Source organism: Perissodus microlepis, chromosome 1 (genome assembly GCF_051167445.1).
Source record: "Perissodus microlepis isolate ML-2025 ecotype Zambia chromosome 1, ASM5116744v1, whole genome shotgun sequence".
NCBI classification, from domain to species: Eukaryota; Metazoa; Chordata; class Actinopteri; order Cichliformes; family Cichlidae; genus Perissodus; species Perissodus microlepis.
Genome location: NC_140461.1, coordinates 12,852,363 through 12,869,271, shown reverse-complemented (window position 1 = coordinate 12,869,271; position 16,909 = coordinate 12,852,363). Strand labels below are relative to the sequence as shown.

The 16,909-nt window shown below is 37.5% G+C and overlaps 1 protein-coding gene across 2 annotated transcripts in view; it reads right to left on the bottom strand.

Moving 5' to 3' along the window:
- Positions 1-12,120, bottom strand: part of nfatc3a (nuclear factor of activated T cells 3a) — a 58,472-nt gene extending 46,352 nt beyond the window's left edge. The window contains exon 1 of one of the 2 annotated variants that reach the window (XM_084930508.1): positions 11,525-12,120. In XM_084930508.1, coding sequence (XP_084786634.1) covers positions 11,525-11,615 — 91 coding nt within the window. In that variant the 5' untranslated portion in view covers positions 11,616-12,120. Of the gene's footprint in view, positions 1-4,782; positions 8,738-11,524 lie in introns of those variants that run through there. The other variant, XM_084930500.1, reaches the window with a different exon arrangement.
- Positions 12,121-16,909: the final 4,789 nt, after the last annotated feature.

Here is a 16,909-nt window from a genome sequence, read left to right as displayed (position 1 = left end):
CATTGCTCATTGCTGCAAGTCTCTGCTGGTGCGCCCAAGATCTTTCTCTCGACCTCTCTTGGTGCTTATGTGCAAGTCTATGGGTATAAACGAGTGGGTGGTGTATGAATGTGTGTACGTTCCTGTGTGCCTGTGGTTGTGCCTCTGTGCCTTCCTGTGCTTTTTTGCACTTATTGTATGGGTATTTGAGCGATCTTTGCATGTGTTTGTGCGTGTGCACTAATACATATTGTTGTCTTAGGTTACCAACTAGACCCAAAAGCATGTGGTGCTGGAGCAGGAGGGTAATCTAAGCCAGGGTTCCCTTTGTGGTGGGCAAGCAGGTTGATTAGAACAGGCTCTGCTTACATCCCCTGTACAGAGGTCTTTGTGTTTTGCCCAGTATCCACTTTCAGTTCTCCTCAAGAGCTGCTGATCAATGGACCAGAGCAAGTGTGCCAACATGCCATGAACTGCACCATATACATCAGTGAAATAATCAATTAACATATTTAAAAAGAGTTAAAAAATTTTTTTTAACTATGTATAGTAAAAAGTAAAACATCTAAATGTACAAAGTTGAAATATTGTTTTAACTGTTTCCTTTTTTTTCTTTCAACATTTTGGACATCTATCAACTATCTATAATAAAGATACAGATTATATATCTGATATCAGTCCTTTTTCTCCATTTAATCAACATCTAATACTTTAATGTCAGGAATTTATTAGGCCTAATTTGCTGTGATACCAAAAACGGAGTCAGCAACTAACTGCGACTTAATGACTGTAACCAGTCGTAAAAAATCAAACACCTTGTTCAGTTTAGGTGAACAATTTACAATGATTTGGCAACAACTATTTTATAAATATTTAAGAAAAATGTAGATTAAACACATTACTTATATTTTTAACTTCTGGATTCAAACTCATTTTTACTATAATTACCAGAAGAGCTCATAAAAAGTGAATTTAAGGATTTCCTATTGGGTCTTTGAAGAAATCTGCAGTTGGCTGGTTGCCAGCATTTCTAAACACATCGTCTGTGACGCACTTGCACAATCATATTGTGAGGGCTGGTCTATGCCTATGGCTCCAAACTTTTTTGACTGTGTTTGGGCCAAATCTACTAGACATCTCTCTTTGCGTAGGTTGCTGGGTATGTGTACACATAATATTTATTGAGATGGAGCAAAAGAGAAATGAAGATATTATGAACAATGAGGCAGGCTGGATCTATCTGGAGTCATGAAGTAAAATATACGTATAAAGCATAATATTCAGAAAGGAGTCTCACTTTAATGTTGCATCAGCAGAGACGTGCTACTGTCTTATCCTGTAATGTTATGTTAAGATTACATCAAAAAGCCTTCCTTTGCTGTCACAGAAGACTCACCAGCCAGCAGAGGCTTAACAATGGAAGGCTAAGCCAATGTTAACATATGCCGGCAGCTAAATTAAGCTCCTAATTAACAACCTCATGCTGAGATAACATTATGGGATAAACAGAGAGTGCCAAGTAACCACCTGAACTAAATACTCACCACAGTACCAAGATCCACCTCAAACACATCGCTAACTGTGTTTGAGGTACATTTATTTAATACTACAAAAAGCTCTCACTAATGGTTAATACTTAGTGCACCTATTAGATTAATTCATAATGAAATGCTTAATGTAAATTTCATATATAAAACTGATTTATAAACTATAATTAAAAACTGAAGAACTTAAACAATGCAGTGCTAAAGAAAATTAAACTAGCCAAACATGACAAAAAAGTCTTCATCCAACAACAAAACTAATTAGCCTGTTGCATGTGCAAATCATAATTATGATATACAACTATTATTACAAAAAAAAAAAATCAACATAAAACAGTCACAGTACCACATTTTTGTCTTTTTTTTTATAAAACAGCACACTCCCTTCAATATGCAGTTGGGGGTTTTGCTTTCACAAAGCATTGATTTGTTCACCAAATAACAGGGAACACAAGCGGGGGTTAAACCATGGTGAGACAGGTTCACTTTACCTTACTGATGTGTTGTTGCAAGACTAACCCTGCTCAGTGTGACAGGAACCACAGGATCACACATTTGATGAAAGTGCTTGGCTGAGGAACCAACAGTGCATCTCAACAGAGTGTGTGGGAGTAAGAGTTAGGCGCCAAGTCAGAAACACGCCTAAACATGACCACCTTGACCTGACCATAGCATCACAGAACTTCAGCTAGTCTTGGATTGCTGACTTCAGTTAGTGCGGTGAGCTATGCTAGATTAATTGCCATTCATCTCCTGTCTTGCATCCTGTACTTGCAGACAGCCTCATGTGCCTCAGTTTTTTTATTTACAAATTTAATTAAGTTTTCAGGTGAAGATCTGCAAAATAAACTTTTAAAAATGTAAGTTTAAAGTGTAATATTTGCATGTTTCTGTAGTCAATAAGTAAAATTCAAGTAATTTCAAATAATGTTCTCAATATTGCCCAAAACACATAGTAGTTTTGCCCTAAGTGACCAGTTCTGCATGTAATCACATGTTTTTGAGTAAAGAGGTTCATCCTTTATGTCAAAATGCATGGTCAAAGTTCCCCTTTAATTTCACTGCTCTAAACAACCAGTTTTTTATATCTATATACATGTAATCACAAAAGCTTGCTGATGATACAGGCACGTATTGGTTTTCAGTGGAGCAGGAAAGCTAGCTGCATGATGGCCTGCAATAACCCAGAGGAGATAACATCAGAGGCTACTGCTAGCAGGGGTGACATTTAAACAATCTGTCAGAGCTGACTGTGCATGTGCCTGAAAAACTCAACTAGGGAGAGGGAGCATGAGAGAAAAAGAGCATGGAAGAGGGAGAAACGAACAGAGCAAGCAAGTGAAAGAGAGACAGAGAAAAGGAGAAAGCACAGGAGGCATAGTGTGTGAGGAGAAATACTGAGCAGAGAGATGGAAGAGTTGGCATTAGTACACTACACTTGTACAAGGGACTAAATTCTTCAAAGCCAGCTATTTATTTTGTACATGGTTTGTTTCTGGAATATCCAAACACATTCTTAATCTCAAAAGTATCTATCTAAATCTGTAGGCCTTGACCCACCTTAACACATAAGTAAATTACACTACTGCAGCAAAAGAAACATTTCACATTCTCTTAAGTTCTTCACACAGATAGACGAAATGACATGATAAGCGTGGCGTACCCTCAAAAAAAGGGTCCACCAGCTCTGTTTTGGGGAGAGCCTTCTAACATCCATGTTACTCTTTATCATCAGCTTGAAATCAGGCCAAAAAAAAGGAGAAAAACTAGCAGGAAATAATCAAGGAGCAAACAGGAAGACAGCAATTTCCCCTTCAAAAAATACAAATGGAAGTGGTTATATATCCAGATAGAACTCAAAACCTAGAAACCCTTCCTTCACATTTTTTTCAAAGCTCTACAAAGTTAAACCTTTTTTAAATACCAACAAAATTGTGTTTATAGTCATATGCAACCTAAAAAAAGACATATTTCATGTCAAATGAAAATCACCAGATATAATATTTACACCACACTGTGTGTCAGTGTGTACCACCACCTTTTAACAGTACTATAATAATTCTTCATATGACAGTGTATACACAATTTATTTTAACATAGCAAGAGCCAAATTGTGCTAAGTAAAAATTTTATTATTGATTTTTGGCCTAAGGCACCAGAAGTTTACATAACAACCCGACAAGTTATTATGTGCACATGGTCTGCATTCCATACATCTACATCTAGTACAGTAAGTATACTCAGCCCATTGGCTGCTTATTGAAAACTTACTCCAGAAGTCTTCTTTTTTTGGTTAGCTTCAAGTCATTTTCTCATTTATGGGAAGTTTTCTACGACTGATAAGTTTGATCATCTGGTCTAGACCTGATCATTAAAAACAGAACAGAAGGACTTAGGAGAAACTGAATTAGTCCATTACCAGACACTGACAGATATATGGCTTTGAGGGACAGCCTAAGATAAAGTGGGATTTAAATCACCCAAATCCTGATCCAGCAAGCCACACCTCATGACAAAAGGGGACAGGAGAAAGACAGAAAATAAATGAAACTAGATGCAGGAGTACGACAGCTTTCTCTCTGGGGTAATGCAGTCTCTGACATGTTGATACAGAGCAGCCAGCGGTAGCTTCAGTTACACTAAATTTAAACAAGACAGATGCCATACATAGTTGCTCATGCCTCGCCCCAGGAAATAAACGTCTCATTCATCACACAAGGTGCTAGGAATCTCTTAAATCAGTAGGGTTGGGGGGTCACCCACGTGGTGATCTTACTCTACATGTTGACTTCACATATGACTGATGTTTGACCTCCATTTTCATAGAGATATTATTGCCTCGAGATTAAAAACTGTCACTAACTGAACAAAATACTTGACTTCCTCAGGACTAATAACAACTTTGTTTGACCAAAAAGCTTAAAATTGAAATTAAATATTCAAATATTAAATTATGTCCTAAAAAAAAAAGTCTCAGGCAAAAGAGAAATTAACATAGTAAAGGTGAAAAAATGCAAACAAAAATTAACTGGCAAAATTAGCTGATGAACATTTAAGCTCGGATGAAACCTTTTTCTCCAAGTTAACCAAAAAATGCAATGCCTCCTTCAGTTATCCAGAGAAGGTTAAATATTATTTCTAACAAATATCATGACACTTTTTATTGTGATGACACCTGTTTGAGTGACTTTTAGTCTAGACAAATACACACACTCAAAACACACCTGGGCAGAGTCTGGGAGTGCCGGCACACACTCACCTGACATTGTGGCACACAGCATTCTTCCACTTCTCTCCTCCTTAAGATCGCAAAGTGTTTGAGCAGTAAAAAGTTGAAGGCTGGAGGGACAAGAGGGGTTCTCTTGCTCTAAGTATGGACGAGTCACTAGAACCTGCCGCCTGCCCTCTGCCACTCTCTTTGGGAGCTCAAAATAGTCCACCATGAGAGCGATGTAATTTCAGTCTTTCAGTCTTTCCCACGACAAGGACTGAAAGGATCGTGCTCTTGGTTCACAGAAGCTCGGCAATGACAACAACACAGATAAGGGCAAAAAAGCTGTCTTCACTAGCTGCTCCCAATCTAATCATTTCATTATGATAAAGATATGACTTGACATATCGTCACATTTAAGCATGAGACGCACAATCTTACAGGTACGAAACATGTCACAGCCCATTAACAGAACAAACCTGACTAATCAAAGTGGCTGTGGTGAAGGCTGGCATCTGGAGATTTCATTAGCCTAGTTCAGTCTCTCTGATGTCACTGGTGGTCTCTTTCATATCCTGAGAAAGCAGCGAGAGGCTTTAGTTGTCCTGGTGGCAGGTCTACTATTCTGTGTGCTGGTATGTCAACTACCAGCAAACCACAAAAAAAACTCCTTTTAATGTGTAAGATAAGAAAACACACAGAAAAACAGCCAGCACATGTGGAATACAAAAAAAAAAAAAAAGAAACAAAGAAAAGGTTTACGCAAAGTAAACGAGTCACAAAACTGCTGTTCGTAATCAGCAGCAGCTAGAGAGTGTGTGCCCCTCTCTCCTTTCATTTCATCCAGCCATCTGAAGCCCACATGGCATGTCTGGGCAGACAGCCAGACACCTCCGCAGTGGATCTACTACTCTGCCACCCATAAAGGGCACTTCTTCCCTATGCCTCAGATCACCTCTAACACCCAATGAGGCCACCACATAATCATGACCTACATAACCCAATACTCGCCAATATTTTTCTCAATCACCTCACACGACACACTTGGCCACAAAAAGGGTAAGCGGTACTTTTTTAAAAAATTTGAGTGAATACTTTACCATACTATAAGATGGGTGGTTTTATTCTTATACATGAAAAAATTATCAACAACATTATCTAACTACTAACATGCTTACTTTATTAGATACTATCGATAAAGTATGTTTTAAGTCATTCTGTGAAACCATCAAATGCAAATCTCTTATATGGCCACTTTCAATTATTTCACAATGGCATTTAGTTTTAGGATACAAAGGAAAAAGTTCTATAACTGACAGGCTGAAAAAATGTCATCTTATTTACCAAGAGACTTATGTCAATCAAATGTGGTGCAATTCCGATACATCTGAGCATTTCTATTACTGCCAAAAAACAGATGGCTGTTAAAATTTTGCCAAAAATTTATACTAAATCACACTGGGCACTGTGTGATTTTCTTTTTGTGTTAGGCACTTTCCTGGTAGCTAACTTGACAGTTAAGTAAACAAGAGAAAAACAATCTTTCTACTACATTCATCTTCTTTTAAAGGCTCAAGACTCACTTAAAGCAGAAGAAATTGAGACGTGGTTAAAAATCCTCAGTACAAATTGTATTTGAGCCATTTGTGACCAACAAATGCTTTTGTCAAAGAGTGAAAATCCATCTGTCTATACATCAGTTTCCTTCCGCTAATCAAGAGGCACAGTACACCCTGGACAGCACACCAATCTGTCGTATGGCACAGTGAGAAACAATGTTGGTATTGACTTAGAACTGGAAAAAGCTTGAGAACTACGTTGGTTAGTTAATTAGTTAATTTTCTTAACTATGGCGATTTAATTAAAGTCTTGAAAATCAAAAGACGTGAGATAATAATTGTGTGATGTACTCATTTTCAAGGGCAGCTGGAGGCTCCATAAAAGGATCTTACAAACCAGTAGTTGACGTCCTGACGGTTACATCCATCTTTGAACTACAGTTGTGGGCAGGAGTTTGCACACACTTATCATGAGGTTAACGCCATGATAGTTTAACCCAATCATTGTACAGCAATGATTCTGAGTTCAAAAAACAAGATGCACAAGTTTGCACATGGTGCACAAAGTTTGAATCTATTTTGGACTTTCTCTAACCCACTCAAGCTTAAATATAGATATACAATTATAAAATCTCTTAAATGTTTTCATAAGTGGTGCCAAAGGTTCTGTGATGTCTTTTAAGTTATTTTAGTGATAATGATCGAGTAGTTTCAACTGATATATATATTTTTTTGCCAGCATAAAAAGGATTTGTTTAAAAACACTCACTCGGTTAACAGGTACGAAGAACAGAGTATAAGAACTAAGGAGACAAGATGAGAAGTTCTCTTGGAGGCATTTCCAAGCAACTGCAGATTCCAAGATCAGTTCAAACAACTGTACGCAAGTTCAAGTTATTCGGATGTGTCACCACTTTGGCAAGGTTTGGAAGAAGACCCAAACTGTCACCCTCAGATGAGAGGAAACTGTTAGGAACCACCAAGGCTCGAGCCTGTCATGAGCTGGAAACTGCAGGAACAGCAGCAGTCCCCATGGATTGAGAGGGTACCAAACAAGAAAAAAAGTCCCTACTCCAAAATTGATGCCCTCAAGGTCAACTGAAATTTGCTGCCCATAAGCAACATGCTTTCTGGAGAAAGATTTATGGTCAGATGAGACAAAGTTTGATGTATTTGGCCACAATGCCAAGACATATGTTTGGTGGAGTAAATGAGAAACCTCCCTCTCTCTGTCTCTCTCTCATATACATACCCACATACACAAGATCTTATATCTTATACATATAAGATAAAATGTTTGCCTAATTTTAAAATAATATAATATCATTTTAAAATATAAATATTTTTGCATTACTAAATTATTGCATTACCATTTTATTATTTGTTATTAATTAACACTTTTAACTAATTTTTTAGCACATATTTAGGCACTGATATTTAGCCCGTATGAACCATTTTATTAATTCTGCAAAATTAAATGAATAGTTTATTAGTTAAATACCGCACCAAAGAAATTGTTTTAAAATAGTTTTGTAGTTTATTGTCTTTATTGTAAAGCACAGTGAAGATAAGAAATCGACGGGAAGAGAGAAGTAAATATCCAGCCCTCCAACATCAAACTGATGACTCAGCAGCTAAAGGCATTTTTTGTCCATGTGCACCCAACCCTTGCCATACGTTTGTCCCCAGACAATGCCTTTCATAACCTTTGTTTTTTAATGAAAGCATTTGTGTATTTGTTTTCTTCACAAATAAAATACTTGTTTAGCCTCTATTACAAAGCAAGACTCTCGATCTCTAGTTAAGCTGCTTCACGAAGGGAATTGTTCTTTTATTTAGCCGCATGTAATCGGGGAAAACCCTTACAGTAAGTGTGCCCAATGCCTTTGAATAGAACAGTGGAATATTTCACCTCAAAGAAATGACAGTTTCCTGAGCAACAAGAAAACAGAGAGAGCAGGAGACAGACACTTAAACAAGCAGACAAAAAGGAGCAGAACAATAAAAAAGATAGATGGAGAGGTGTGGTAAACATTACCACACGATTACATCGAATTTTAATCATATTCACATACATACAAGCAAGCAAACAAGTTAGGCTGAAAGTTACGTACACATTTACAGGTCAGCTTCATGTATGAATAAGATAAAAACTGCGATGCTCAGATTTGTCAGAAACCTGAGCATCTTTGGTTCACAGCCTATTATGCAGCTGCTAAAACATATATAGAAAATATGATGCTATTGCTTTATTTTTATTTTGGAAACCTTTACCACTCCTATTTAAAACGCTTAGATAAAAGATTTGAAGAATTAACTGTAGAATCACAAGTGACGAGTAACAATACAGTATTTGTACCAATGGTTCCTTGAGTTTTTATAAAAACAAGCCCCAACTTGAGCTTTGGCTTGCAAGTGTGCAACTCCCTGTTACTGTGGCAGAGTGATACAGTTATACACTCGAGTTATTAATTTGGACAAGCACCCCTCCTTACATCCCCCCCCCCTCCCCCAACCCCATTTTTGGCCAAGTCATACAGTCCAGACCAGATTAAAACCACTTGCACAGTGGTGCTTTTATTCCTACGCTTATTCCAAATGCAGTTTTTCCCCCTCACACCATCTCCAAATCGAACTCCCCCCGTTTTTTTCCCCCCAAATCAAAAGGAAAAATGTATTTAAGACTGCACGAGCCAAACCCTCATGAACTTGTTACTTTGCCCAAGTTTCTGGCTGAACTCAAATGTGCAAGCACAACAGAAAAACCAGAAAAAACATAAATTAGCAGGTTTATAGCCATCTCATAACCTTATTACATCCCTTGCTCTACCTTTAAACCTCCATTTTATATGTAAATGTCCTTTTATTAACCGTATAAGTAATCCATACTCAAAACTACATCAGCATGTGTCACTACACAAGTGCCAAAGCACTTTTTAGCAATATCAGATAACTGCAAATGCCACATTTGTTGGTATGTGTTTTTCTTTTTAGTTTATTTAATATTTTATTCTTCTCAAGCTTTTGTAATTATTTAAAAATCCACAAATCGGGAGTTCCTTCTGTTCAGCATTGGTAAAAACATTATTCTCTCTTGGCTAGTGGCGTGACACCCTCTTGCCATTTTCCCGCTGCTAGCGGATTCTTGAAATCTTTTCTGGTACTTTGCTGCCTCAACCAAAAACAACCAAATATACAAATGGAAAAATCTGCTCTTCTGAATTCCATTAGATTACAGAAAACAACTACAGAGGGGCACAAAATGAAAACATGCAATAATCAGGCAATTTATTGTCTCAGTACATTTAGTATATTCCCATTTTACTTGTGACCTGTATATCTTAATATTTAGCAAATTTTGCAAGATAGTCATCAACTACTATGCACTACTTCAAAGCAAAAATATTCTCTGCTGATAGAAATCAAGGGTAGCTTGTCAGGTTTATTTCCTCTTTTTTAAGGCAATAATAATAATACAATAATACAAGCTGTACTACTAGATAATAAGCTTTTCAGTTGACCCATGAGTAATATATACCCAAAAGTTTAAATTGATCAAAAATGTCTGTCCCACCAGAAAGAAATTCATTCCATGTACAATTATTTTCATTATTTTCTACTGCTAATCAATACAATTATGATCATATGTAATTTATTACTAATGAATAAGGCCACTACATGAGCTATTTAGTTCACCGCTTCTCTATGGGATATTTATGTCCTAGAAAGTTGGATGAAAGAAAAAAAAAGGTGTCCTCCAAGATTCGTGCTTTTTGTTAGGCATTACCTTTGCAAGCAGCAGTAAGAGAAAGAGAGTGAGGTTTTTGTTTATATTCAAATCCAAAGAATGCACTGGACACACCTGAGATCACAAGACTATTGTTTTTAACTTTCTTTTTTACCTTGCCATGGATGTAAAAAAAACCCACATGAGGAAAAAGAGCATTTTAAGAAAATGTCCTTAAATACTATCATCATGAAGCATCAATTTAAAAAAAAAAAAAGATCTAACATTTGTGACAACAACAACAGCCGTGATGTATGACCCACAAACAGCAAACTAATTGATACGCCATGAGTGTGAAAATTTCCCCGAAGCTTCATCTTGCAACCTGCTAAACATGTGACTTTCACATATTTAAATTTGCATGTATTAGCTAGGGGCTTATTTCAAAATATTTTTACTCCCAGAGACCCAGTATGGAATCACGTTTGTACCAAACAGGAAAACATAAGTAGTCTCCATGCCATGAGGTGATAAACGGTCCAAACAAAGTTCTTCCTGGAATTTGTCAAGTTACAAAGCTGAGGGCCACCTCATCTCTGTGTATGCCCTGTCTGCAAAAATTTATCTGCAAAGGTAGTGTTTGTATTGACTAAAGTTTGTCCCAAACTGAAACTGAAAATAAATTTTAAAATATTAAAGAAATTATTTTCACAATTTCTTTATAATTTCTTTGTAAATTACAAATCTGTATAAGTTTCAAATAATTACTTTAGGTCTTTGAAGCACACTAAGTGGACAACATAACGTCTTTGCACTTTGTATTTGAAAATTTTAATTACTGATAATGCATGTGACTAAATAACAATAATAACAACAATAATAATAAAAAGTATTTCATAATAATTGTTTGCATCAAAGCAAGATGCAGTCAGTTATTTTTCTGGATAATCTTGCACTCCCTTCTCATTTTATCTGTAAACAATGAGTTAATAAAAGTTTTGACAACATTACCATGTGCTACTTTTGTGGATATGTACCTAGTGACATTCAAGGTGTATGACTCTCTCAGTTATACTTCACTTAAAACATAGGAACTAAGCCATAAGGCTCCCCCAGCCACCCCAGATTTCAGAGGCGGTTAACAGTTCACAGACAGTCTGTTGCAAAAAGAAAATGTAGGAGACATTTGCAAGTTCAAACTTTCGCTGTTAAATCAACCAAGGGCAATAAGAGCACTCCTGCTAACCTGCTATGTTAGCATGACAAGCTAATGACAGCTGGTGGTGTGTGTACGAGCTTGGTATAGAAAAGGCATGTAATATTTGAAAAGCTCCATTTGAGAGAGAAAAAACATTACAGATTGTATGGTATGAGGCTGCAGCTGAAAGACGGCGGGCTAACTGAAAGTAGCAGTAGATACTGACTAACTTATGTTACACGACAAGTGCCTTAAGTTTACTACTAGTATAAAACATGCCACTGGGAACAGTGGAAACCCACTGACCTGCAGGGCCTAACGGTTGCTGCTGCCCTTCCTCTCCGAATATCAGTCTGAAGTCCAGCTCCTCATTCCCGGGGCAGTTTGCAGTAGTCATCGGGTTTGACAGCTCGGGTTTTACCCCGCCACTCGACCGTCGACCGCTGGAGCAATTTACGCTATATCCTAAAGTGTCACAACATTTACCGACTGCCACGGCGGACGCCAAACTTCAACTTTTTGTTCATTGAATTCGCGAGTTTTCTTCCCCCCACCCCCCGCCTCCTCCTTCGTCTGACAAATCCAAAAAAAAAAATGCAGGTCGCTGGTCTCCTCTTCCTCCCCGGCAGTTAACGAGTGCAATTCTGGCTTCAACTTCAGAGAAAGTCGGCTGCCCCCCTCCGTCTCTACTCGTCTCACTACTTCTCTCTCTCTCCCGACCTTTCGTCAGCGGCAAAGAAGCGCTTCCCCGCGGTTAATGTTCGGTGTAGAACCGATGAACTGTCACAATAAAGTCGCCGTTCATCTACCGTTCTCTCTGTTTCCCTCTCTCTCCTCCTATCTGTTCTTGTATCTCTCCACGGAGGTCCTATCCCAACTTTTACTAACCCCGCGTGACAAGGCAGTTCCAGCGGTGACGTCAGCAGACACAACACAACACAGGGCACGCGCACGCAAGCACATACATACACACATCTCCTTGGCTGCTATGGGCTTAATAAATAGTTATGAAATTACTAACCTGTTTGAAATACCGAAAATATATTGCCATTTTTAATTTATTTTTCTACTTTGTTCACACGTTTATTCATAATTTAACAGTTCTCTTTGCTCTTTGTTTTTGGTGAGATCTACTTATACATGTGCTGCCTTTTAAAAGGTGCTATGTAAAAAAAATGGGTAGGTGGAGTAAATTAAAGCTTCAGCCCACTCGTTTTATGATCTGTAATGCGTGTTCTTAATTGTTCTTAATTGTTGTCAACATTCATTTTCATGGGAGTTTTGGTTGTTCATCATTATTTTCTTTGCCTTCTAAAACCAAATATACAAGCTGATGCTTGATGATATGCACATAACAGTGGAGAGATTTATCTAAAATTCAAAAATATTTACATTTTCGAACATGCACAAATTTGAAGCGGAATGTACTGTCCCTACTGACCTTGTAACAACTGGGTCTTGCAGCCACTTTGCTCTTTTTAATTGGTCCTTCAGTCTCTTCCAACCGCTACCCATTACATTACATCAATTGCACCTGCCCCCAGCCCTCCCTTTTTGTGTGGTTCTAATCCAAGCCAGGATGGGTAAGTAAGTATAATGACATCCTGCACTTTTTACCTTTAGATCCCTCGAGCCTGTCAGTACTGAAGCCCATTAATTTCTAATCAGCCAATTTAGGCTTGTGAATGGGCTATACAGAGAGGCAGACAACTTGATCGCTGCTTGTGCTGTGATTTTGCATGTAGATGGTGCTGACTGAATAGCAACTCTAACACAGATTTTTGTTTGTTTGTTTGTTTGTTTCCGGAAGCTGTTTTATTCTATCCCCTTATCTACAGGGCCAAGAGAAGTGTTTCTCACTGGTATTTCCCAGCCTTTTTGATGGCTCTAACTGTTCATTTGGACACTACTTTGCTCTTGGTGGGACTTGGTGGATTTTTCATACTGTAGCACTGTAATAAGAATGCATCAAAAGAAAAGTGGTTGAAAAGGCAAGCATGGCCACTCAAAGAGAAATTATTTAGATAGGTGTTTTGTTGATGTGCATCCAAATGAATGGTTTTGCTTAATGACTTTGTCTCGTTTAATATTTAAATCACAATGTAATTCTGACTCTTTCTCACTAAAGGCGAGGTAAGAGTAGATCTGCGGCTAGAATAAAGCAATAGTAAATCCATCTTTATATGGGCTGCTCCATTACCTTTAACCCTTGTGCTCTAACCCATCAATCTTTTCAGGATAATCTTTATTGGGTAAGTCACACAGAGGTTGGTATACTCGAAAACTTTAATGGGCTGCTGCTTTGATGATATTTCTGGTATTTATATTAGTATTTAGGTATTTCCTGCTTTCACCCTTCTAGAAATATTTGTGCAAACCAGTTATATACAAATCTTTTTCATCTCTTGATAAAATAGGCAACAGTGGGGCATATTCACATCTGCATTGTCGCCCCTCCTACACACACACACACACACACACACACATCTGCAGCTGATCAAGAAAATACTGCAAGTTTTTAATGTTTCACCAAAGGTTTTTGCAACACTGATAAGCATAGTTATAAAGCACTTTTTTATTGCATGCATTATTGCTAGGGCACTTTTTATGATCAAGTTGCACTAAAGAGTAAATAAGACAATACATTATTGTTTGTGAGAGAAAAAAATCAAGATGGACATTCCTGAAATCTAAGCAGTTTCAAGGGCAAAAAAGAGTCTTTATATTGTAAAAAACTGCTTCAGCAGCAGAACTTTTTGCTATAATTCGCCCCATCCTTCTGCATATGCAGCAGTCAACACCGTCTTATTTTTCTGACACAGACACACATATACCTATGCAAGAAGCATGTGGGCGTTCAGACAAGCACTCAGTTCTCAAATGCATCTGAAAACATCAATATCACATTTCCTGTGGTCTTTATTTCCAAGCAAAAGCACAAAATTCAACCCTTTTCTTATTATTTGACATTTTATGAAGCGTTGTCTGTAGGCAGGTGTTCTACTTAGTTTTCTACATCTGGAGGATTACAGAGTCCTCCAGAGTTCCAAATATACATTTTAAAATGTTTTTCTAAATCTTTTCACCTATTAATGTCAGGACACTTTTGCAAAGTACTTGTTAAATTATACAAATGCACAGAAAGAGAACAAATACCTGTCTCTCATAGATGCATATTGACTTAAATAAAACTACTGTAAAACTATGCCACATTCTTGTAAGTAAATTGCATTATAGATTACATTATGCATAGAAGTCACCATATGAATCTTAAGGCTTTTTCTAACTTTATCTTACCGCCTTACCGCTGAAAAGAGGAACCAAGCAAATTTAAAACAAACACCACATATCGTTGTTGCAGCAGTTTGTTTAGAATGATTTTTAGTAGCAGGGTTAAGAAAACAACCTGCCTTAAAAATGTAAATTAAAATTATAGCTGTATCTGACTCAATTACAAATACAACTAGGGCACTGGCTATAAAACAGAATGAGGAAGGAATGAAAAAAAGGCTTTGGCTGAAATTGATCCACGTGTATATTAGTATAATAATATTGTAGTTATAAATTATAAAATTATTATATTATCATGTTGCAATTATATAACTTGAATGAACTTTCTCCTGTGCAGAAGTCATGTCTCCAGACCCACCCGTCTCTAATTCAGGTTACCTGCATCTCTTATCGTCGCAGATGACCTTTGAAGGGAGAAGATAAAGAAAACAAATTGTGTAGGAGGCTGTAGATGTGGTTTGTGATATTATGTTCTTGTAAAGAAAGTTATGAAGGAAAAAAAAGCAGCATCTGCCCCCACACTGGTCCTGTTTCAGAGGTGTCATTCTTTCAAGGATCGGAGTTTGCACACACTGCAGAAATGCAATGCAGCACCATGGCAGCATGTGCAATGTTCACAAAATGTCAGTGAATATCAAACTGTGTGCAACTCCGTATCTGCATGTCAGCTGATAAGATTTTAAAAGCTCATGATAATGAAAGTAGTAAAAGAGAAATAAGAAACTATCTATGCTGTCAAATGTCTGAATGCAGTTAATTCTGTGTGCAAATTATACCTTTATTTTTTGTGGGGTAGATTTACAGACTAGCAGCAATATTTACCATGCAGAAAAGGTGTCTGTGTGATGCATATAGTTTACAAAACGAACAGTAATGCAGACACATGCTTTTGTTTGTATATGTCTATGTGAAAGAAATGGACAGACTTGAAAAACAGTGCAAGCCTTTGCTGACATTTCTCCGATTAGGATTTTGGTTGATGTGAAATCTACCTTGAAGTTGTATACTGCCCTCTTTTGGTCAATCTCTGGAACTGAATGTTGATGTCTAATACTTGTATAATTCAACAAACACAGATTGGTCATAAAGCCTTGTATGAATAGGGGACTCACCCTATTTAAAATTTGCCCTGCAGTGTTATGCTTAATTAAATAAATTCACATGAAGTAGTACATAGACTAATACATGGTCAACTCAGCTCTTTCCTACTTTGGGTACAGCACACAGGGATTCCTACTGCCAGAGCATTTGTTTGGCCAACATGTGACAGAGTCTCTAATACTGAAAGAGTGTGTGATGTTCTGAAGCTACACTAAATCAATCAATGAGCTGATTCGTTCAGCACATGCTGAGGGTTGCTGATGTACAATCAATGCTAGATCTGACAGCAGTACTGATGCAGACAGCTGATTTTTTTCACCCCGATATATAAATACCTTTGTCCTTTGCATAAAATAATATGCTGTGTGGGAAGATACAAACTCCCTTATCAAAACACAGTCATAAGAGTATTTCCATTAAACAACTGAAGAGAGGCAGAGTAAAATGGCAGTAAAGCTGCTTGTTCCCCCTGTTTGGACCCTCTCTAGATGCATGCCTATGGAGATTAGTCTCCTTTTTTTATAAGCTTGCACACCAGTGTTAAAGCAACAATGAATTATCCCCCTCAAGGAACTGGGCACCAGCAGGATCTACAACAGTCATACCTCTTGTGATGATATTGACAATTAAAATGTTGGAGCGAAAGCCCAACAAGAACACATCTCAGCCACGTTTTAGGTAAAAGGTTAGGTTCTAATGATTTCATTAAATTTGTGTTTAAAATCTTAAAGAAATCAGTAAATTACAACATAATCTGGGTCTCTTTTGGGTTCAGTAACGCAAACCAAAGGTGTTATTAGGTGTGTCTGTTCAACTGTCAACATGATAGTTGATAACAGATGTTCTGGTCTGAGTACTTCAGAAAATGCTGATTTACTGTGATTTTTCCCCACACAGCTATCTCTGAAGTTTACAGAGAATGGTGGAAAAAAGAGAAAATATCCAGTGAGTGTCAGTGAAAATGCCTTGTTGATGCCAGAGGTCAGAGGAAAATTGCCAGACTGCTTTGAGGTAGGCAATAGTAACCTCCAATAATCAGCTGTTACAATGCAGATATGAAGAAGAACATCTCTGAGCACACAACAACAGTCTTGTCAAATCCTGATGTAGATGGCCTTCAGCAGCAGAAGACCATACCAAATGCTACTCACAGGGAAAACTGGACCATAGAAAATTGGATTTATTGGTTTGATGATGCTGCTAACCATGTCCACTCTTTTATGATCACAGTGTGCCCATCTAGCAGGATAGGGTTTCTATGTCCCACAGGTCAGATCCTCTCAAACTGGTTGCTTGAAC